Source organism: Tamandua tetradactyla, chromosome 25 (genome assembly GCF_023851605.1).
Source record: "Tamandua tetradactyla isolate mTamTet1 chromosome 25, mTamTet1.pri, whole genome shotgun sequence".
In the NCBI taxonomy this organism is placed as follows: domain Eukaryota; kingdom Metazoa; phylum Chordata; class Mammalia; order Pilosa; family Myrmecophagidae; genus Tamandua; species Tamandua tetradactyla.
Window position 1 is genome coordinate 13526643 of NC_135351.1, and position 25543 is coordinate 13552185.

The 25543-nt window shown below is 37.3% G+C and overlaps 1 protein-coding gene across 6 annotated transcripts in view; it reads left to right on the plus strand.

The window, feature by feature from the left end:
- Positions 1 to 25543, plus strand: part of GCNT2 (glucosaminyl (N-acetyl) transferase 2 (I blood group)) — a 208094-nt gene that overhangs the window by 170199 nt on the left and 12352 nt on the right. For all 6 annotated transcript variants that reach the window (XM_077143647.1, XM_077143646.1, XM_077143645.1 and 3 more), the window contains one exon: positions 16113 to 16205. In XM_077143647.1, coding sequence (XP_076999762.1) covers positions 16113 to 16205 — 93 coding nt within the window. The remainder of the gene's footprint in view (positions 1 to 16112; positions 16206 to 25543) is intronic.

Genomic DNA, 25543 nt, shown 5'->3' on the forward strand with positions numbered 1-25543 from the left:
GTTGCCTGGAGAATAAGGCATGCTGTGTTCTACTGACTTCAAGAAGGGAGGACCCTGCCATGAAATCCATTTCCCTGTAATATAGCAAGAAGGGAAATCGATATTATAAATGCCTTTATTTGAAACAGTCATGCAAAATCTAGGAAATACTTATCTCAGGTTGTGAACAAACACATCTAAACAAGTAGGTCACAGAAAAAAATCTGCTACTTGATGTTTGTGTGCTGCAAAGAAAATAACAGGATCTTCCACTTTTATTGGATTCTGGAATCCAATAAAATTTAATTGTAAGCGATTTTTTGAATTGGTAAACCCATTAAAGAGGTAAGCATGCACATAAATGATGCCTGAACTCATAAGGAAACTCAACACAATTATCTCAATGCCTTTTAAAGGTCGCTTGTGAAAGGTTATTTATAATCCATGTTCAGTATAGATTAGTGAGCTGGTTAATAATGTAGCTACGTTAAAGCCTTAAAGCAACATAGAAATGTTTGTACAAAAAGATGATTTATGAAATGTTTTTTTAATGTTAATGGTTATTTGTAGGTATTAGTATTTATAGTGGTTTTTTACTTTCGTCTTTGTACTTTTATGTACTACTTGAATTCATTCTAATAACTGCTGTGCAATTTACCACAAATTACAGGAAATTTTAAAGAGGAAATAAATAAAAATTCACAAGGTAAACATGTCAAGATGTTAACACTAGCTAATTTTGGACCATAGGAAAACAAACCATCAGTCATCTTCTTTGAACTTTTCTGTACTTTAAAAATCTTTAAAAACTTAAAAAATAAAGTTGATTTATTTGGAGAAAAATGAAATCTCTCCTTAATGAGGCATGATATTTGGTGCTTTAGAAGCTATAAAACATTATAAAGAGATGGACAATAAAAGACTATTAAAAAAAAGATTATTGTATGAACTCTCAACCCTGGTTACATATTAGGATCACCTAGGACATTAAAAAAAAAAAAATACCAGTGCCTGCGTCCCACCCCTAATCAGTTAATTCAGAATACTTAGGAAATGGAGCTCAGTCATCAGTCCTTTTGAAAAAGTCCTTTTGAAAAAGTCCTTTTGAAAAATTAGATGACTCTAATATGTAGCCAGGCTGAGGAACCACTGATGCAGATGAAGGCTAGAGTTTGGATGGACACCTAAGAATGAAATATATCATCCAGGTGACTTGGCCAACATTCATTCTCTACCATTTACACTTGGTATCTACTTAAAAAAAAAATCAGTTAAACTTTTGCTGGAGGGAAAGGAGGAGGGGGGACTTCCAAAATGTTTATGGTTTGAAAAACACTTTTCATGATTCTGTGAGTTCTTCTGGTCTGGGCCAGCTCTGCTGAGGCTGATGGTCTTGGACAGCATCATTCACTGGGCTGGACTTCACTCCACGTGGTCTCTTATTCTTTGGTAGGCTGGCCTGGGTTCCTTCACTTGGCGGTTTCAAGGTTCTCAGCAGCCTGAGCGGTTAATCCCCAATGGACAAGTGATTTTTAAGGCTCTGCTTGTGTCACATTTGCCAATAGTTCATGTGCTGCCATGTCCCACTGGCCAAAGCAAGAGTCTCCATGGTCAAGCCCAGGCTTTAGATATAGAAAAATAGTCTCTGCCTTTTGATGGGAAAGCTGCAAAGTCAAATACTGAACAAGGGTAGCACATATAACAATGGGAGGAATTTGTGACCACGTTTTGCGCTCTTCCACAACAAAACAGAATAGAAATGTCTTTTTTAGCGGCAACATCTGATAGAACAAGACGTTTTGGGGGGATCTTTTAGAAAAAAAATTTCTAGGTAATTTGGGGGTTGGACATCTAATTTTCGTCAGAAAAGAAATTTAACAGGAGTTAAAAGTTTTAAATAGCTACCTACCCCCCAGTGGTCGTAAAAGAAAAGGAGCATTAAAAATAGTGAGGAAAAAACAGAAAGTTACAAAAACTAAAAAAAATTAATAAGCTCAATGTTCAGAGATAATATTTTAGTATATTTCTTCTAGTCTTTGTTTTTGCATAAAAGCATATATTTTTCCATGCCATTACTGATTTTTATAACCTGTTCTCATTTTACAGTATGTCACAGCTTTCCTATTTATGAAGAATACTTCAACATAATGTTATTACAGCAATTATAGGTTTACAAAAAAAATCATGCAGAAAGTGTAGAGTTCTCATATACCACTTCCCTCACACACACAATTTTTCCTATTAACATTTTGCATTAGTGTGATACCTTTGTTACGGTTAATGAAAATTATCCTAATTATTAACTATAGTCCATAACTCTTTGTATTGTACAGTTCTATGGAACTTTTGAAAAATTTTTTATTCTGGTAACCTATATACCAATTTCAAGTATACAATTCAGTGATCTTAAATGGATTTACAATGTTGTGCTACCATCACCACAATCCATGACCAAATCCTTTCCATCATCCCAAAATAGAAACTCTGTACCAATGAAGCATTATCTTTACATTCACCACCTCTGCCAAATATATTCTAATTTCTGACTATGAATTTTCATATTATTTCATATCAGTGAAATCATACAATACTTATCCCTTTGTGCCTGGCTTATTTCTCTCAACATGTTTTCAAGGTTCAACTACATTGTTTGTTGTATGTATCAGAACTTCGTTACTTGTTATGGATCTATAATGTTCAATTGTAGGCAAATGCCATGTTTTGTTTAACTATTCTTCCATTGATGGAGTCTTGAGTTGGTTCCACCTTTTTGAAATTATGAATAATGCCGTTATGAAAATCAATATTGGAGCGCAAGTATCTGCTCAAATCCCTCCTTCAATTCTTTTGAGTATGAACCTAGAAGTGTGATTGCCAGGTCATATGGTAATTCTATGTTTAACTTTCTTAGGAACTGCCAAATTGTTTTCCACAGTTTCCATCATTTTACATTCCCATCAAGAATATAAGAGGATTATTTCTCCACAACTTTGCCAACACTTATTTTCGTGTTTTTTTTTTTTTTTTTATAATAACCATTCGAGTGGTGTGAGGTGGTATCTCATTTTTGAGCATCTTTTCATGTGTTTATTGACCATTGTATATCTTCTTTGGAGAAATGTTATTCAAGTGTTTTACCCATTTTTTAACTGGGCTACTACTTTTTGTTGTTCAGTTGTAGGAGTTATTTATATAGTCTGGATATTTTCTCCCATTCTGTAAGTTGGCTTTTTACTTACTTGACAATGTCCTTTATATATATATATATTTAATTTTTAATTTGAAGTTCATTTATCTATTTTTTTTTCTTTAGTTGCTCAGATTTTTGGTGTAAAATCTAGGGAAATCATTGCCCAATACTAGATATTTAAGCTGTTTTCCTATTTTCTTATAGGGAGTTTCAAGGTTTTATATTTAGGTCTTTGATCCATTTTGAGTAAATTTGTGTATATGGTGTGAGGTAAGGCCCCCTTTCATTCTTTTGCATGTAGATATCCAGTTTTCCCAGCACCATTTGTTGATGAGAACATCCTAGTTTTATACCTCTTTGGCATGCCATCATTTGGAATGCACAGTAACTATCTGGCAAAGCATTAACGTTTAGGAGGTCTGATCGGTAACAATAATTGTAGTTAATAATTTTCTTAATAAGATTGATAATTGTTGACTACAGCTTTTACAGCACTTACTAGGTACCAAACACTATTCACAATGCTTTACGTATGTTATGACAATTCCATGAAGTAGGGACTGTCCTAATTTACAGTTAAGGAAACTGAGGAACAGAATGATTAGATTAGGTAAACTGCCAATGGTCTCACATCTGTGAGATCACATCTAGCAGAGCAAGGATTGGTATCCCGGTAGTTTCGTTTCAGGGTCCCTTAACTACTATATTACACTGCCTCCCACCTAGTAATTTACAAATAATTTCCTTAGGACCAATTCCAATAAGTTGGACTGGTCAAAGGATATGCACATTCTTAAGGGTTTGGGTACAGAGTACATTTTGCTGTTCCAAAAATTGTTCTAATTTGTACTTGCATTGGCAGTGTTGAAAGCTCCATTTCCCCCATCCTCTTTCTACCACTGGGTATTAATGATCATTTTTTAGGTCTTTTCCAGTTTTGTTAAGTATAAGAGAGAAGATTTCTTATAAAATGTTTTAATTATTTATTAAGATCTTAATAAAGCATTTTAGGGTGGGTCATGGTGACTCAACAGGCAGAGTTCTCGGCTGCCATGCTGGAGACCTGGGTTCTATTCCTGGTGCCTGCCCATGCAAAATAAATAGATAAATAAAGCACATTAGAAAGTTAGTCATCACTGGATAGTACTTTAAAGTTAAACACTGGAAAGAAACGATTGTTAGAAAATGCACACCCAAAGCATTATATTAAAAAATTATATTTGTGGTTGTATTTTGTATGTTCTACTGTTTTGAACAAGATAAGATGTACAATTTGTCTAAGAATATTTAATGTACCCCATAAGCTGTCTGAATCAAATATTTTTATTAATTCTTCTGCCAAACACCGAGATTGCTTTCCATCTACAATTATTTTTAATTTTTTAATCTTTTTTTATTATATAACATATATATATAAAGCAAAGAAAGAAAAAAGCAAAAGTTTTCAAAGAACTCTTCAACAAATTGTTATGTGACAGATCTCAGAGTTTGTCATGGGCCACCATACCATCATCTCAGATTTTTCCTTCTAGCTACTCCAGAACATTGGAGGCTAGAAGGAATATATTTTTTTATCATCACTTTTTTTCTTTTCTGTGAAAAATAACATGCACACAAAAAAGCAATAAATCTTAAAGCACAGTACAACAATTAGTTGTAGGACAAATTTCAGAGTTTGATATGGGTTACAATTCCACAATATTAGGTTTTTACTTCTAGCTGCTCTAAGATACTGGAGACTAAAAGAAATATCAATATAATGTTTCAGCAATCACACTTGTTTGTTAAACCCTACCTTCTCTGTATAACTCTACCATCATCTTTGACCTTTCTCCCACCTTTTAAGTGGTATTTGGGCTATGCCCATTCTAACTTTTTCACATTGGAATGGCTGTCAGTAATAAGGGGTAGGGAGATGGAACTAGCTGATTTTCTGGGGCTGCCCCCTCTAGGTGTTAGGACTTATCTGGTCCAGGGACCCATCTGGAGGTTGTAGGTTTCTGGAAAGTTACCCTAATGCATGGAACCTTTGTAGAATCCTATATATTACCCTAGATGCTCTTAAGATTGGCTGGAATGGTTTTGGTTGGGATTTGGCAAGTTATGATAGGTAACAATGTCTAACTGAAGCTTGTGTAAGAGTGACCTCTAGAGTAGCCTCTCAACTGTATTTGAACTTTCTCAGCCACTGATATCTTAACTGTTAACACTTCTTTTTCCCCTTTTGGTCAGGATGGGCATGGTTCCAGGCCAGGCTCACCCCTGGGAGTCATCTCCCACACTGCCAGGGAGACTTTCAGCCCTAGATGTCATGTCCCACATAAGAGAGGAGGGCAACGATTTCACTTGCAGAGTTGGCTTAGAGAGAGCGAAGCCACACCTGAGCAAGAAAAGAGGTCCTCCGGAGGTGACTCGTAGGCACACCTGTAGGTAGGCTAAGGTTTTCTGCTACATACATAAACTTCACAAGAGCAAGCCTCAAGATCAAGGGCTTGGCCTATTGATTTGGGTGTCCCTAATGTTTGACAGAGTATCAGGGGTATCCCCAGTGGTAAAGTTTAATAGTTCCATATTTTTTCTCCCATCCATCAAGGAACTTTGCCAGTACTTTTTTTTTTTTTGTACATGAAAGTATACAGCAGTTTTATTTATAAGAGCCAAAAACTGGAAGCAACCCAAGTGACCATTAATAGATGAATAAACAAACAAATTTTGTAACACTGATACATACCCAGCAATAAAAAGGAATGACTATTAATATATACAACCAAAATGGCCAATCTCAAAGTAATTATTGCTAGGTGAAAGTCACATCAGAGAAAGTACATACTGTATGATTCCATGTATATTAAACTCTAGAAAATGAAAACTATAGTAATACAAAGCAGACCAGTAGTTGTGGGAGGAGGGGGGCAGGAGTAGAGGGTTATGGAGAAGAGTTGAAGGTGCCAGTACTTTTTGATAATCTGCTTAATATATTCTGGGATATATCCAGACGTTATATTAAGCTATACAGGATTAAAGGCCCTCATTTTTATTCTGATCTCCCTGTGTTTCGATTGTTTAAATGAGCTATCTAGACAAATTGAATTAGATTATGTGCTACAGAAAATTTGGGTTTTGGACAAAACCATTGGTATCAAAGAGTAGGTAAGGTTCTAAAATATAGACAATGTCTTCCTTACCCCTGTGTTCTGAATAATCCTGAGCTGATCACCTTTGTTTTTATCTCTAAATACCAGGCTATACATATATAAAAGAGCCTCTTAAAATTCAGAAATAATAATTACCACTCTGGACAAAATGTGACTGTTATAAGAGCTTACAATCTAAGCCCCTGTTTTCTTATAAGCATTTTCTAAATGAGACCATACAATAATTACTCTTTTGTTTCTTGCTTTTTTTTTTTTTTTTGGCATGGGCAAGCTCTGGGAATCAAACCTGGGTGTCCAGGCTGGCAAGCCAGTATTGTGCCACTAAGGCACTGTTGCCCCACCTATTCCTGGCTTATTTTGCCTCACCAAATGTCCCTCAGGTTCATTCACAATGTTGCATGCTTCACAACTGTTCCTTTTTGTAGTAGTACAATATTCGATCATATGTATACATCATCATTTGCCAATCTCCTTCTCAGTCAGTACATCATTCAGCCACCTGCATTCATTAGGCATCAGGTATAATGGCCAAAGTTCACAATCGATCAATACTCAATTTTAGATAATTTCATTGTTTCCAAGAGAAAGATAACCAATAAACTCACCCTTACCAAATAGGAAATCTAAACCTCCCCCTAACTCTTGTCCCTCCCCTCATTATTTACCCCTGGTATTGCTGTGGTACTACTGATATTTTCCTGTTAAAAATATCCCATAGCATGCAATAGTGGTCCCTGCCATACCCTGAAATTAACACTCTTTGAACAAAAATCATACTTATGAAGTAGTTCATTCAAAAGCTTATTTATATTTGTAGTGTTAGTTATTGGAGCCCATAGGTCTATACAATCCCTTTCAATCATGTTTACCTTCAATATGTTAATATTACTTATGGACCCAATAGTGAACCACCTTCACTTCTATCTATTCCCTTACATTTGAGTTCAGCCTCATTAGCTAACTCTTCACCCATCTCTAGCTTCTATGTATCTCTAAATCTATATTATTAGAATATATAGAATATATAATACTCTGTATTATAAGCCTCTGATTTTACCTTTACCATGGTCATAAAAATGGAGTCATACGGTATCTCTCCTTTTGTGTCTGGCTTATTTCACTCAGCATTATGTCTTCAAGACTCATCCATCTTGTCATATGCTTCAGAACATCATTTCATCTTACTGCTGCATAATATTCCATTGTATGTATATACCACAGGTTGTTCATCCACTTGTCTGTTGATGGGCACTTGGATTGTTTCCATCTTTGGGCAATTGTAAATAACGTTGCTATGAGCATCAGTGTGCAAATGTCTGTTTGTGTCACTGCTTTCAGCTCTTCTGGGTATATACCAAGTAGTGCCATTGCCAGGTCATATAGTACTATATTATCGGAATGACTCTGACCTTGAGACTGTATCAGCAGTGTGTTAGGTGCTGCAAAGTATTCTTGGAGAAGTCGCAGTAAAGCGGCATCCATTCACTGCTGAAGGACAACAATGATTAACATCTTTACAGTGATGTTCTGGGTTTTTCAGTCAATCAGAGTGTTAAAAGTATAATGTTTCATAGCTCAAGGCCACAGCTTTTTTTCAATTCACTTATTGTTTCTTATCTTAAAACTCAATATTTAGTTTCCTAAGGAACCGCCAAACTGTTTTCCATAGCAGCTATTCCATTATACATTCCCAGTAGTAGATCAGTGTCCCAATTTCTCCACATCCTCTTCAACATTTGTAATTTCCTATTTGTTTAATAGCCGACGTTCTTATAGGGGTGAGGTGGTATCTCATTGTAGTTCTGATCTGCATTTCCCTTATAACTAATGATAATGAGCATCTCTTCATGTGCTTTTGAGCCTACAAATATTTAAGATAAGAAACAATAAATGAATTGAAAAAAAGTTGTGGCCTTGAGCTATGAAACATTATACTTTTAACACACTGATTGACTGAAAAACCCAGAACATCACTGTAAAGATGTCAATCATGGTTGGCCTTCAAGCAGTGAATGGATGCCCCTTTACTGTGCCTTCTCCAAAAATGCTTTGTGGCACCTAACACACTGCTGATACACAGACTCAAGGTCAGAGTCATTCCAATAATAAGGCTCTTCAATAATAAGCTGTTTTTATGGATCATAGCCCCCAAATAGTTCAACTTTTCTTTGCAGTCACTAGCTTTTCTATCAAATCACAGATTGCTTTCATCCAAACACAGTGTATAGTCAAATGTGGCAAAGTCTTCTTTGGTAACCTACTGGGCAATGTGATTCATAAGAATGTCATTCTTCTTAACATGCAATTTTGCCCTTGATAATCAGGAGGGTTTCCCATCTCATGATTGTGGCAATGTTCTCTATGCTCCAATTAAATGAAATAATTTGATTAGTTACAAGTTTTCTGAAAACTGCTTCTGCAATGGATGACTGAAACATATCACCCAAACATACAAAGAGCGCTGACTTGAGTGGCTGCAATGCCATCTGTCTTCTCAGGCACAAAGAGAAACACACAAAGAGAGGAGGATTTAACCTTAGTCACTTTATTTCCTATGCCAATTTCAATCTATCATGTACCCCAGAAAAGCCATGTTTTAATCCTGATCCAGTCTTGTGGGGGCAGCCATTTCTTTTAATCTCGATTCAATATTGTTGGGTGGAAACCCCCGTGATTAGATTATCTCCATGGAGCTGTGATGTGCCCAGTTGTGGTGTGACCTTTTGCTTAGATGGAGATGTGACTCTACCTGTTCACAGTGGGTCTCGATTAGTTTACTAGAGTCCTTTAAAAGGGGAAACATGGGTGGGCCACGGGGAATCACTGGCAGAGTTCTCACCTGCCATGCTGGAGACCTGGGTTCAATTCCCAGTGCCTGCCTATGTAAAAAGAAAACAAAAAAAAAAAGAGAGAGAAAAAACAAAAAATTGAAAGGGGAAACATTTTGAAGAAACCTCAGAAGCAGATGCTTGGAGAATAGTTGCTTCAGAGCTGACAGAGCCAACATGACACCCAGATGTTTGGAGATGCAGGGCCCAGCAGACACTACCATGTGTCTTCCCATGAGATGCTAAGCAAGCCAGAACCCAGAATCATGTCCTGGAGGAGCTAAGTGAAGGCCCACAAATACCAAATGACAAACCCCCATAGGAAACAGGATGAAAGCAATGAAGCCCAGGAGTAAGGGAACAGGCAAATGCCAGCCACATGCCTTCCCAACTACAGGTGTTCTGGAATGGCATCAGGCTTTCTTGAGTGAAGGTAACCTCTTATTGGTGCCTTAGTTTGAACATCTTCTTGGCACTAGAACTATATACTTGTAACTTATTAAATTACCTTTTAAAAAGTCATTCTATTTCTTGTATATTGGTTTCCAGCAGCACTAGCAAACTAATACAGTTCCTACAAGGTTGTGCATATTTTCTTATATTGCATATCTGCATAAGCCAAGATACAGTGAACTCACTGAAAATGGAATGCCAATTCTAGAATTCCCAGAAGGGGGGTGGACAGCTGGGCTTGTATGGACAGTGGTGAAAGATGAGGTCTGGAGCCCCAGGTTTCAAGCCCAGACAGAGAATGGGAGCAATTAAAGGATGGTGGGACCCAGGCAGCAGCAGATGTCCTGGGCTGCTTACAGCTCCAGGATATTGCTGTTAAGAGAAGCTGACAGTCCAGAGTTTCATGAGAAATCCAAGAGATGCTGACAGTCTGGACTTTTATGTGAAATCCGTTGGTTTTGAAATGTAGGCTCAATTCCATTCCTCTGCCCTTGAGTCAGACCAAACAAGTATGGTTTATGCATTGCCAGTTTGCTTTTATTTTTAAATCTGGGAGCAAGATTGTGAAAACCCTTGATTGCTATGGTGAGTGGCCTGGAATTTTCCTGGCCACAATATGATCTATAGCAGCGAACTGATGGGACCTAGCCAGGGTGAGGGGTCTGAGGAGCTGGTTGGGGCAAAGATGCTAGTGGAGGAGTAGCCGAAAGCAAAAGGAAAGATATTTCAGAGTCAAAGCTTTTGAGGGAGCAGCTAAGTACCAAGCTAGACCCAAGGAGAACAAAAGTAGAAATGTAAAATGAGATTGGGGGAAGGAGTCAGAATCCAAGCAAAGGGTGGAATGGGGGCCCAAACAGGCAAGATGTAGGATGACCGCGAGTGTGACATGTGCTTTCATTCCATAGAAGGTGAGTGGTTGGTGGGCATGTGAAGCTGGCTTGGAGAAACATGTTTGACCCATCAAGGTATCCCCCATCCCCCAACTAGGAGAACAATAGGATCAATACTGATGATAGAAACAGCCAATTGGTGTTATTGCCAGGGAAGTGGGGCAGACTAGAGGTAGACCGGCCAGTTGGAAGGCAATTCATCTTGATGAAAGATGTTGAGGGATTGAGCTAAGGCAGTGACAGCAGAGAGAAGGAAGTAGGGGATGTGTTTGTGCAGCACTATCATAAACCAGGTAAGGCTTGAAGAACCAGTGGATTGGAAATCAGTTGGGGACTCTTGTACTGCATAAAATATCAGTCACAGCTGGAAGGAATGAAGTAGCAAATTTGGGTTAACTGTGAAGGGGGAGAATTTTGAGGAGTACCATGGTTTATTGGAGGACCAAGGGATAGGCTGTTAGGCTACAAACAGGGGAGTCATGAAGCTGGTGGCCAACACCGCTGCAGGAAAACATGCCTAGATGAAGGAGTTTTTGACCTAGAGGAGATCAAATGCCAGAGAGAAGCATAGGCAGGGGGCCCAGAGACAAGGTCAGGCTTAGGTGAGGAATCTAATGAAATCTGAAATGCCTGGGCCAATGATTGCCTGTGTTTCCAAGTACACTAAGAATGTCCAAGAGTCTCTTGAGTGAAGGTGTTTGGCTGCTACTAAAAATATCTAATAGATATGAATCCCAGATACACTAGGCTGAAAGTGCCAATGAACATCTTATGTATGACTTTACCCCCAGCATCTATTCTAGAACATAGATAGCTTGCAAGAAACTATTTGAATAAATGAATAAATTATCTCAAAACAAAGCCAGCAAACTATTTAGCACATCTGTCCTGGGCAATTCACTTAAATTTCCAATGCTCTTATTTACACAACTTAGCAATAAGGGTGCAAATATTGAATACTAAAATTCTAGTTTTTTCTTCCTTTCCTTATTCCATCTTTTCCTTTTCAATCAAGGAATAATGACTTTGTTGGCATTTATCAGAGGTGAATGTGAAGATGCCATTTCAGGCTCTGCAGAACTGTAAAATGCATCCATATGAAATAAGAGGTTTCTTTTAGTAAGTTTCGTGCATTAAAAATCCGGAGTAATTAATGAACCAGTGGTAGGCAAAAACAAAAAATATATATTTTTATTTCTAAAACTGACCCAAGTTATCAATCAGAAAAGGGGACTACAAGCTATTTAAATTCACATTACCTTGTTTTTAGACAATTTCGAATTTTGTATTATTAACGAAATCAGCAGTGAACATTTTGCGTGTAACTTTTTTCCTTCTGCTGAATTGTATTACGATATTCTGTTGTTGTTTTAATCACCATCATCATCATTATTATCATCACTAGCTAGGATTCTAGAAGAGTAATTATGGGCTGTATGAGCATGGGTTTACCCTCAGTTTCAAGTGTCCTGGGAAGGGCATATTTTCTGTTACTTCTAGGATGGTTCAAAGAGAAGACACTAATATTATCAGAGAAAACATTTTAAGCTATAAAATCCAATTTTCTCATTTGCTCTTCATAGGCCTATATAAACAAAAGATTTGAGATGAAGTTTACAGAGTAACCAGGAATGTTTTTCTTGGGACTCGGCCTTTATTATAATAGTTAAGTGTTTGTAGAGTAAATGAACATGACTCTTTGCAACACAAACTTTACTTATACTGATTTGTCTTTCTCCGTATTCTCACATGACACACTACAGTAACAAATTCCAGTAACTGCTTATTATTTAAGCTCAGATATACATTTTTTCATTTATTAAAGAATTTTGTTTTTAAGTCAAGTCGTCAATGCTGATGAAAGTGTACTAAAAAGGTTCCTCACAATTTAATGCACCATAAACTGGTGGTACAACTCTGGAAAATCAGCTAGAAAGATGCAGGAAAAGCCATAACTGCTGATTACTTTTGACCCTTGAAACCAGTGCCTTCAAGTTCGTGTGCCATGCTCATCTATCCCTTTAACATTTATTGAGCATCTCTTGTGGGCCAAGTTCTGTGAGGTCAGAGGCACCAGGAGATCTGCCCTCTGCTCAGTGTGCTTTTTCCCCATAACCGCTGGCCTGATGCCTTCAAGGAGATGACTTGAGAGGTCTATTAAATGCAGCTATTTCCAGGAATGGGGCCAAGTTCCTTAAATCAGCCAAAGGACATAAAGCATGGTACCAGATTCGCTCAGAAGAGCAGATTTTCAGTGAGACCAGAAGTAAGCAAGAAATGAATATAAGAAGTCTATGGGAAGGACTTCATGAAGAGGAGGGGAAAAAGCAGCAGCTGGAGCTGCCCAAGAGAGGCTGTGCCTTCCTTACCGTGAGGTTTATAGCCCAGAGCTTCACAAACTTGATCCTGCACAGGAATTCTCTGGGGACCTTGTGAAGATGCAGATTCTGGTGCAGGAGGCCTGGCTGGGTCCTGAGCGTCTGCATGTCTAATGAGCTCTCAGCTGATGACAATGTTCCCGGCTCAAGAACTACACGTGAATGGCAAAAGTCTGTGCCCATCCTGCCAGGCATTTCTGTGCCTTGGCATTGCTTGCAAAAAAGAAATACAAAGTAGAATTCAACTTTATCTATGTTTGTCCTTCTCCCCATTCCTGCTTATTTATATATCTATCTATTTATTTATTTATTTATGCATGGGCAGGCACCAGGAAATGTTCCTGCTTATTTATTTATTTATTTTTGCATGGGCAGGTACCAGGAAACAAACCTGGGTCTCCAGCATGGCAGGCAAGAACTCTGCCTGCTGAGCCACCATGGCCTGCCCCCATTCCTGCTTTTAAATGAAATGTTTTAATGGACAAACATGAGTAATGAGTAATATTTAAACATAGACCTATTTGAGACTCATCATCAAACAGAAAGCACAGAAGTTGAATTTCATCAACAAGAGGCTAATTGGTATATGGGTTTATTTTAAAGGCAGCGTGGGCCATTAATTATAAATGTCAAGAGTCTTATCTCTAGCATAATGAAATGTGTTTCTAAGAATCGGTTGGTGATGGTCAATATGAATGGGAATGAGAGAAGAGGAGATAGAATTTATTTTTAAAAGGTAGTCACTTAAAAGAGGTTAAGGAACTTTCTGTGAGGAGAATGTTTTCTTTGGACTTTTCTGATGTGTTTAATCAAAATAGTCTCATGAAAATCACATACACATCAACTAACCTTGTTGATTAAATAAATATACTAAATTCTCTCTTTGCTTTCCATTCTTCTGTCCCCACCCCAGCCTAACCAAGACATATTTTACTTGAATTTTTCTTAAAATATGTGCTAGGAACAAAAACACAGAAGCTTCTTTTTGGATAGGCAAGCACCAAAACAATTTTAAAGTATTAAAATGAAATTAAAGCAATAGGAGGTAAAATTGCTTAGTAAATAGTGTTTTTAATGCTCTTAATGTTCATAAGCAAAGTTTTTTTGGCAGCCAGAAAAGAATCTTGCCCTACAGAAAGCTGATACTATTTATAAATAGGCTCTGACAAAATTTGATTTTCCTTGGAAGACCTTAGTACAATTCCTGATTTAGATCATCATGTAATTATCATATGACATTAGGGCAAAAGAGCAGAGCTTTTTTCTTCTGAAGATGAATCAGTTTTTCTTAATGTTTTTAAGACGAAAAATTATTTTTAAATACCTAACCCAATTAGACTTTTAAAGTATCAGTCTTATCTAATTTTTTTTCTAATGAAAAATATCTCAGCCATCATCTTGGGTAATTTTATTTTTATTAGTATATGGCTTAGTTTTCTATTTGCTGCTGTAATAAAATACCAAAAAATTTAGCAGCTTAAACACCATGAATGTATAGTACAGAAATTTGACACAGATCTCACTGGACTAACATCAAGGCATGGGCTGTATTTCTTTCTGTAGGCTCTGGGTAGGATTTGATTCCTTGTCTTTTCCAGCTTCTAGAAGCAGCCTGCGTTTCTTAGCTCACGTCCCCTTTCCTCTATCTTCAAAGCCAGCAACAGCGAGTTGAGTCCTTCTCACATTGCCCTCCTCTTCTGCCTCCCTCTTCCTCTTTTAAGGATACTTTTATTTACAGTGGGCCCCCAAACATTGATAAGCTCTCTATCTAAATTCAGTCAGTTAGCAGCCTTAATTCTCTTTTGCCATGTAATATGTTTACAAGTTCTAGGGATCAGGCTATAGACATCTTTGCGGGGGGCAGAAGTGGGGAGTGCCTTATTCTACCTACCACCTTTCTCATCAGTATTGAAGAATCTTCTAAGAAAGGATTGCTTTTATGTGTGGATATCATTTGCATAGTGCCACACATCAAAATTATGTCCAAATTATTGCTTACTGGTAAAAAATGCTGCAGCTGTTTTGAAGCAAAAGATTCCTCTTTTAGTTTCATTTAAATTAATTCCCATGCAATCTTTTTTTCCAGTAATGATTTTTACATTATTATTTTTGGGGTGTATATATAAACCCGCCCTATATGATCGACTGGGCTTATTCAGAAATTGAGATGGAAGAGGGTTGAGATAACTTGCTACCACAGTGTTTCTCAACCAGGGTGATTTTTCCACCACTGTCCTCACCCCTACCGGGAACATTTGGCAACACGGAGAGACAGTTTTGATTGCCACAACTGGGTTGCGGAGGGTTTTGCTACTGGCATCTAGTGGGTAAAGGTTAGTGATGCTGCTAAACATCCTACAATGCACAAAATATCCCCCCACAGCAAAGAATTATTGACCCAAAGTGTCAACAGTGCTAAAGTTGAGAAACCCTGGCTTAGCAGGCTGGCACTCTAAAGGCCTTCTTTCTTTTCTTTTTAATTTAAGGTTAATTAAGTAATTAGCAACTAAAATTTTGGTCAAAAGAACTACTGGAGGAAACCGAGAAGACAGGTGGATTGGTGCACACCAATCTTTGTAGGAAAAATTCAAAGCTCAAGAATTTCATGCCTTTAATTCTTTATCCCCAGTAGTTCGTGCCAGGATTGAGCAATACCAGTTGCTCAGTATGTGTTTAAACAAAAGGATAGTATATTAATGGATTTGTTTATGAGCTCCATATGGAGTGCTGTTTTCTTTTGACTACATGATGTTGCGACATGATATGAGAAACCATAGAATCTCTCTCTAACAGTAATAAAGACACAGATACTTGAGGTTGCCCATTTCCTGAGTTCTTGCTTTGCTATAGGGTATTAGAAGTGTGCACATTTTTTTAGCATCCTGGCAGCCCTAAAAATGTTTAACATTTTAAAATATTTTTAACATTAGGCCGGTGGGTTGTAGACTAGAAATCCCCACGTTCTCATCTGGTTTCACACTAAACTTAAAGGTTTATCTTAACAGCCTTGAGCACACACTATGAGAGACTCAGATCAGTAGATTCCTTTTACTCATGGCAAGATGTAGGTCCATGATCATCAAATATTTAAATCACAAGCCTTGGGGATTTTACCCATGATGAAAAATCTGATGTGAAAGATAATGTATTGAAAGAAACTGAGCATGACCTAGGGTCTTAACGAATGAAGTTGATACTCCTCTCTCTTCTCATTTCTCTTTTTCTTATCAACATTGCAGATGTGCCTGGCTCCATGCCAAATGCATCCTGGGCCGGAAACCTCAGAGCTATAAAGTGGATTGACATGGAAGATAAGCACGGAGGCTGCCACGGTGAGGCATTCGGTTCATGTTTGTGTCGGTGTTTAGTTGTGAAATACAGGGGTTGTTCTCCTGATGACAGAGCTGCTTGTAAACTTGGACCAATCTATTAGATTGTAAATAGGGAAGCCCGAGGCTTCAAGACACAGTACTTGAAGTCAGAAATTAAATTTGAACATCTCACAGACATTTTCCAGCTCATAATTTCCTATGGAGATGTAGAGGTAGGTACAAATTTTTATGGTACTTTGTTCTAGCTAGTTTCAGTTATCTTTGTTTATTCCTCTTTCTGTTCATTTCAGAGTGCAGGTGTTAGGAGAGGAAAGTGGTAAGGACAAGAAGTGAGGTCATGTTCTCACCGCAGAGCAAGTAGATCTCCCATCTGTCATGTCTGCTTCTGTTCCTTCCAGGAAAAAACTTTGTTCTCTTCTGAGTAGCAAGGCTAGGGAGTTGGACAGCTGTAGGTGGTGGGTGACTTGCAAGAGAGGTTTCACCCACAAATGGATGAGAATTAGAAATCCTAAGTAGTTTTCATTCTTGTAGACCTTTATGAAGAAGGATTTTTATCAGTCATGGCATACATTCCATTTAGAATATTGCCTGGTACATAGTGGACATGGAATATTTATTCACTGATAAGTATGTAAATAAATGAGTGAATATGGAGTTTTGGACTTTTCTTCCATGGTATAAGGTTTTAGCTCCACTCTTCCTCTCAATCTATGGCTTCATTCATTGGTCTGTCTAATCTATATCTAATGTTTTAGGTGAAAACTTGAGCATTGCTGCTTCTCTACAAATCACCATTACATTCAAGTTCATCTCTCTCTCATTAGTCCCCTTCCACTGTAGAAACAGCCTCATATCAATTTATTCTCAAGCATATTTATGTCTTTACTCTAGTCTGCCTGCATTGTCCTTTTATTGCCTGCATTTCCATCATGGCCTGCCCTTCTAGATGGAAAGGAGGTCACTTTGTCCTTTATCATGTTGAAGAAGTTGCCACGCATCCCTGATTTTCTCTTTTTTTAACAAGAAGCATTGCTAGATTTTGTCCAGTGACTTTTCTGCATCAATTGAAATGGACTGTGATTTTTTTCTTCATTTGTTAATGTGGTGTATATTAACTGATTAGAGTGGAGATAACTGAAAGAGTGGTTGTGTTGAACCACTCTTGAATTCCAGGGATAAATCCCATCTTGTCATGGCATATAATCCTTTTAATATGCTGTTGAATTTGATTTGCTGTTTTTTTGTTGAGGATTTTTACATCTATATTCAAAAGGAAACTGGCCTGAATTTTTTTCTTGTGATGTCTTTATCTGGCTTTCTTATCAGAGTAATAGCTAGCCTAATAGAATGAAAGTGGAAAAGTTCCTTTCTTTTTAATTTTTTTGAAGATTTTTTTCAAGGTTTGGTGCTAATTCTTCTTTGAGTGTTTGGTAGAATCCACTAATAAAGCATCTTATCCTGGGGTTTTCTTTGTTGGGAGGTTTTGACTACTAATTCAATGTCTTTACTATTGTAGACATGTTGAAATCTTCTATTTCTTAAGTAATTTTAGGTAATTTTTGTGTTTCTAGGAATTTGACCGTTTCTGTAGATTAATTTGTTGGCACATAAATTGTTCATTGTATTTTCTCATAATCCTTTAATTTCTGCAAGATAATTAATAATGTCCTGCTTTTATTTTGGATTTTAATTCTTTGCATCTTCTTTTTTTGTCAATCTAGGTAAAGAAACCTTTATTGCCCTTTCAGAGAACCAGCTTTTGGTTTCATTTTCTATTCTCATCAGATTTATCTCCACTCTAATCTTTATTAGTCCCTTCCTTCAACTAACTTTAGGTTTGTTCTTCTCATTCTAGTTTCTCAAGATGTGATTAAATTTCTCTCTGAGTACTGCCTTTGCTGCATCCCATGGATTTTATTATGTTGAATTTTCCTTTTTATTCCTCTCTAAGAATTTTCTGATATCCCTTGTGATTTCTTCTTTGGCCCATTGGTTATTTAAGATGGTGTGGTTCCATGTTTGCAAAGTTTCCACTTCTCCTTGTGTTATTGATTTCTAACTTCATTCCATTGGGGTTGGAGAAAATACATTGTATGAATTATTTTAAATTTATTGAGACTTGTTTTGTGGCTTAACATAAATGGTCTGTCCTGGAAAATGGTCCAAGTGTACTTGAGAAGAAAGTGTATTCTGCCTTTTTTGGGTAGAATTTCTGTATGCATCTCTAACAAGTAAAGCAGCTTGTTTACTGTATCGTTCGTCCTCTGTTTCCTTATTTATCTTCTGTCTAGATGTTCTGTTCATTATTGAAAGTGATTGTGGAACTATTTCTTCTCCTTTCAGTTTTGGCAATACTTACTTCATATGTTTTGGGGCTCAGTTATTAGGTGCACATATGTTTATAATTGTTATGTTTGGATTGACCCTTTTATTAATAGAGTTTGCTTCTTTGTTACTTGCAGCAAATTTTGACTTATGTCTAATTCTTCTGATATTAGTATAGCTACCCAACTCTCTTCTGCTTACCATTTTCATAGAATAGCTTTTCTATCCTTTTAATGTCCAATGTATTTGCCTTTTAGGGTTTAAGTTGAATCTTTTGACAATAACATATAGTTGGATCATGGTTTTTTTTTTAAATCCATTCTATCTTTTTTTTTTTTTTTTTAATTAGAGACTTTAACCCATTAACATGGAGAGTAGTTACTGATAAGGCAGGACTTCAGCCATTTTGTCATTTGTTTCTTGTACATCTCATGCCCTTTTTTGTCCTTCATTTCTTCCATTGTTGCCCTCTTTTGTGTATGTCTGATCTTTTGTAGTGAAACAGTTTGATCCTATACTCATTTATTTTTTTCTGTATAATATTTAGATATTTTCATGTGGTTAGCTTGGGCTTAAACTTAACATCCCAAATCTATAACAATTTAATTTGAGTTGATAAGAACTTGCCTTCAGTAACATACAAAGTCTCAGCTCCTATACTCCTTTGTACCCCCCTTTATGTTTTTCTTTTCACAGATTATCTCTTCATATTTTATGTGCCAAAGAACACAGAAGTACAGATTTTTTTCTTATGCATTTGATTTTAGACCTTTTGTAATATAAAAACAGAGTTTCATACTGAGAGTGCAATCACGCTGGCATCTGCATTTACCCATGTAATTACCTTTATTGTGGCCCCTTTTTCTTCATACAGCTCTAAGCTGTGGTCTAGTGTCCTTTCCTTTAAACTTGAAGAACTCCCTTAAGCATTTCTTGTAATACAGGTCTTATGGTGATGAACTCCCTCAGCTTTTGGTTATCTGGTGATGTCTTAATCTATCCCTCTTTTTGTTTCTTTATAAACACCAAATATTTTATTTGCTATGTGCAGCCAACAGTGAAATAATCTATTATATATATATATATATTTCTGTGATATCAAAACCCTACTCTTTTTGTTTATACAGCAATGCAATATTAGAGCTTGCCTTGCAGTAAGTATAGAATTTCAGGAAAGGTGCAAAGAGAATGATTCCACACCAAAGCAGTGGGTTCTCACCCCAATGCGCATAACAGCCAGTCTATGACATTGGGATTTCAAAGAGAGAAAGAATATATTGTTATGTACATATTGCTAGGCCCATTATCCTAAAAATCTGCACCCCACCCCCACCCCAGTCTAAGGAGTTTAAGGTTTTTATGGATTCAAACAAGGGAAGATAGAGTTGTTACCATCTCAATAACTAGTATAAGTAGAGACAACTTACAGATGTAAAGGAGTGGAGCTATACTAGAACTAAGATAACCATTACAAGAACAAGTTAATGGTGAGTTCTGAGCTGACTCAAGTTCCTTCATTAACTAAGGGAATAGGCTTTGTGATTATAAGACTTTAAAGTTAAAAAAATGGATAAAGGGTATAAGTGACAAAGTTTTTTTATCAAGTAGTTGTATATTCATCATCATGATCATTTCTTAGAACATTTGCATCAATTCAGAAAAAGAAATAAAAAAGAAAACAGAAAAAAATTCATCCATACCATACCCCTTGCCCCTCCCTTTCACTGATCACTAGCATTTCAAGCTACTAAATTTATTTTAACATTTGTTCCCCCATTATTTATTTATTTTTAATCCATATGTTTTATTTGTCTGTTGATAAGGTAAATAAAAGGAGCATCAGGCACAAGGTTTTCACAATCACACAGTCACATTGCAAAAGCTATATCATTATACAATCATCTTCAAGAAACCTGGCTACTGGAACACAGCTCTACATTTTCAAGCATTTCCCTCCAGCCTCTCCATTACACCTTAACTAAAAAGGTAATATCTATATAATGCATAAGAATAACCTCCAGGATAACCTCTCGACTCTTTTTTGAATCTCTCAGCCATCGACACTTCATTTTGTCTCTTTCGCTCTTCCCCCTTTTGGTCGAGAAGGTTTTCTCAATCCCTTGATACTGAGTCCTAGCTCATTCTAGGATTCTGTCCCATGTTGCCAGGAAGGTCCACACCCCTGGGAGTCATGTCCCACGTAGAGAGGGGGAGGGCAGTGAGTTTGCTTGTTGTGTTGGCTGAGAGAGAAATGCCACATCTGAGCAACAAAAGAGGCTCTCTGGGGGTGACTCTTAGGCCTAATTTTAAGTAGGCTTAGCCTATCCTTTGCAGGGTTAAGTTTCATATGAACAAACCCCCAGATTGAGGGCTCCACCTGTTGCTTTGGTTGTCCCCACTACTTGTGATAAAATCAAGAATTCTCCACTTGGGGAAGTTGAGTTTTCCCCCCTTTTCACCATTCCCCCAAGGATGCTTTGCAAATATTTTTTTATAGTGACAAAGTTTTTACAATCACAATTTCAAAAGATAAAGGCTATACAGTTATGCAATCATTATAGTTCAGCAATTTCAGGCATTTCCTTCTGGCTAGTCTAGCATACTAGAAAGTAAAAAGAAATATCTATATTGACTCAAATCATAATTATTTCTTAAGTTCTAACTTCTCAGTTATAAGAATTTAGAGGCAAAGAGACCGAACATTCAAGTCCCTTATTTCATAAAAAAAAGCAAATTTGCCTCTCTAGAACTATTTATTTTTTCTTGAGTTTTTTTTTTTAATTGCCCATTCAGACATCCAGCAGTCAAAGTCTCCCTACAACGTGGAATATGACTCCTGGGGATGAGCCTGGCCCTGGTACCTTGGGATTGACAACACCTTCCTGGCCAAAAGGGGGAGGGAAATTGTAGCAAATAAAGAATCAGTGGTTGAGAGTTCAAATAGAGTTGAGAGGTTACTCTGGAGGCTATTTTTATGCAAGCTTCAGCGAGATATTGCCACTATCATGGTTTGTGGAGCCCCACCAAAACCTTTCCTGACAATCCTGGAGAACACGTAGGGCTTTAATTTGAGATTCTGCAAGGATTCCATACACTATAATTACTTTCCAGAGTTCTGCGGCCCCCAGGTGGGTCCCTAGACCAGATAGGTCCTGGGGCCTGGAGGGGCGAGCTGTTCCAGGGCATCAACGAGTTCCATCCCCTTATGCCATGTTATCGACAGATCTTTCCAAAATGAAAAAGTTAGAATGGTCATAGCCCAAATACCCCTAAAGATTGGGAGAAAGATCAAAGGAGAAGGTGGAATTATAACAGAGAAGATAGGATTTAACAAAAGAGTATGACTGCTGAATCATTATACTCATATTTCTTTTAGTATCTAGTGTCTTGGAGCAGCTAGAAGGAGGGATCTAAAATTGTGGAATTAAACCCATACCAAACTCTGAAATCAGTTCTACAGCCAATTGCTGTGGTGTGCTTTGAAATGTATTGCTTTTTGGTAATATATATTATTCTTCACAATAAAAAAAATTTATAAAAAATTAAATGTTACTGGACAAATTTTTAAAAATTGCCAATTCAAAATCCAAACTAAATCAAAATCCATTTCATCTTCACCTGGGATTTCCTCAGAAGTGCCTTTCTGAAGAACTTCCTTTTTTCTAGGTAGAAGAATAACAAGATCAGAGAAATAAGTACAGTTTTTAAAAATCCAGAATTTTAGTTGGTTCTTTTCAGGTGCCACCCTGAGGGAGGGTTAGATGTATGAGGGCTCGGTGTGCATGCACCAAAAGAAACTTCTTGTTATGGGTCTTCAGGTCACTTTGCCCTCCATCCTTCCCTGTCTAACTGCTTCTCAGAGAATTCTGAACCATAATCTTAAGAGGTACTGAACAAGGGAGGTCAGTCTTTTGTAACTGCTTCCTGCTAACAGAGGGGACATTGCCCCTGCCTATAATGGGAGCAGAATTTTCTGGCTATCATATCTAATGATTCTTCTGGGAGGGTATGGGTGGAGTGTTTTGTTTGTTTGTTTGTTTGTTTTTGCATCTTTCTTGTTCTAGTGCCACTCCTTGGTTGTCTGTTGACATCTTATAAGGGAGTCTGATTCGTACCGATTCATGCTACTACTGTCAAGGTCCAGCATTCTAAGAGTTGAAAACCCACAAAGCGAAGGAGAACGAAGGTGGCTGGCACCGTTAAACAGAAAAGGATGGAGCAAAGAATGGCACTTCCTTGAGTGGCAGAAACTTGAATAAATCAAATGTGAGGTCTTGGGACTGGATGGAAAATCAATTAGCCTGGTCCCTAAGGGAGTTAATACTTTGTATTATCTTTGAGCGCTGATTAACATAAAAACATCATTCTTGGAGAAAGTGCTGACCTGCACAGCCGGGTCACATCTGCCCCCAATCCACAAAGGCATAATGCCAACCTGCTGTCATAGCTCTACGCATGCGAACAAAGGGCCCCAGGCCTTAGACGAGTGCACACCAGGGTTACACCCCCCAGACCAGTGCACCTGCACACCTATATCCTTCCTGGCCACTAGGCATCCACATTCACAAGCATCAGCATGACATCCTATTCCTGCACCTATACCTGCCCTGAAACAAATCACCGCACTGAGTGCCCACCCTGTGTCCTGCTCCCTGCTGTACGACCAAACACAAGGGTTTGGACTACTGGAAGAAATCCACTCCCAAAGTAAATCTGTCAAAATATTTATATGCCATGAAGACAGCAGACAATCACTAAGCAAATCACAATGCAGACAGATATAGCCCTGCATAATGACCAAATTAAATCACCAGAGGAGACATAGATGCTGGAACAGCTAATCAAAGATGTTCATACAACTCTACTTAGTAAAATAAGTGGGATGGCAAATGACATAAAGGAGATCTAGAAGACAGTAGAAGAGTAAAGAGGAATTTGAAAGAATAAATAGAAAAATAGCAGCTATCACTGAGAGTAAAAACTCTGTTGACCAAATAGAAAACATACTAGAGGCACACAACACCAGATTTGAAGAAACAGAAGAAAAAACAAGTGATATAGAGGACAGGATAATTGACTTTGAAGACTCAAAACAGCAAATGGAAAAAATTAAATAGGAACTCAGGGAAATGATAGACAAAGCAAAGCATGCAAATATAAGAATCACTGGTGTCCCAGAAGGAGAAGAGAGGAGTAAAGGACTAGGAAAAGTAGTTGAGGATTATAATGGGGGAAAACTTCCCAACCCTCATAAAAGACATAAATATACAAGTCAAAGAATCCCAAAGAACTGTAAATAGAATAAATCCAAATAGGCCTTCCCCAAGGTACTTACTAATCACTCTGTCAAATGTTGAAGAGAAGCAGAAAATCCTGAAAGCTGCAAAAGAAAGACAATCTACTATATACAAGGGAAATCAAATAAGTCTGAGTTCAGACTACTCAACTAGTACCCTGGAGGCAAGGAGGCAGTGGTATGATATATTCAAGATCCTGAAAGAGAAAGACTTCCAACCAAGAATTTTGTACCCAGTCAAATAGTCCTTCAAAACTGAGGGAGAGATTAAAGTTTTCACAGACAAAGAAGTCCTGAAAGAATTTGTCAACAAGAGACTGACCCTACAGGAAATATTAAAAGGAGTTCTGTCAGCTGAAAAAACCAGACAGGAGAGGGAGGTCTGGAGGAGGGCACAGAATTGAAAAGTACCACTAAGGATAATTTAAAAAATACAAAGAGAAAGAGGGAAAAGAGTATATAGATCTGACAAATAAAATTAAAATGATAAGATGGTAGAATCAAGAAACGCATTTTCAGTAGTAGCTTTGAATGTTAAAATGGACTAAACTTACTAATTAAAAGATACAGATTGGCAGAATGGATCAAGAAACACAATCCAGCTATATGCTGCTTACAAGAACTCACCTTAGACACAAAGATACAAATAGACTGAAAATGAAAGGATGGAAAAAGATTTTCCATGCAAGTAACAAAAGAAAGCAGGAGTAGCTATACTAATACCGGACAAAATATATTTTAAATGTAAAGATGTCATAACAGACAAAGAAGGACACTATATAATAATTAAAGGGTCAATTCACCAAGAAGATGTAACAATCATAAATGTTTATGCTCCCAATCAAGGAGCTCCAAGTACATGAGACAGGCATTGGCAAAACTGAAGGATGCAATAGATGTTTCAACAATAATAGTAGGATACTTCAATACACCACTCTCCTCTATAGACAGAACAACCAGACAGAAGGTCAAAAAGGAAACAGAGAAGTTAAATAACTTGATAAATGAATTAGAACTAACGTATATTAAGTCATTGGACCCCAAAGCACAGGTATACATTCTTCTTTAGTGCTCATGGTACAATCTCCAGGATAGATCATATGCTGGGGCACAAAACAGGTCTTTATAAATTTAAAAGTGTTGAAATTATTCAAAGGACTTTCTCTGATCACAATGGGATGAAGCTGGATCTCAATAACCACCAAAGAATGAGAACATTCACAAATATATGGAGATTAAATAATGCACTCTTAAATAACCAGTGGGTCAAAGAAGAAATTGCTAGAGAAATCAGTAGCTATCTGGAGATGAATGAAAATGAGAATACAACTTATCAGTACTTAGGGATGCAACAAAGTCTGTGCTGAGAGGGAAATTTATTGTCCTAATGCCTATATTAAAAAACAAGAAAGAGCAAAACTCAAGGACTTAACAGCAAACCTGGAGGAACTTGAGAAAGAACAGCAAACTAACTCCTATAGCAAAGCAAATAGGAGAAGAGAAATAAGAAAGATTAAAGCAGAGATAAAAGAATGGGAGAACAAAAAAACAATAGAAAGAATCAATAGAACCAAAAGTTGGTTCTTTGAGAAAAATCAGTAAAATTGATGGGCCACTAGCAAGACTGACATAGGAAAAAAAAAAGGATGCAAATAAACAAATCAGAAATGAGAAAGGGTGCGTTTTCATAGACCCTGAAGAAATAAAAGAAATCATA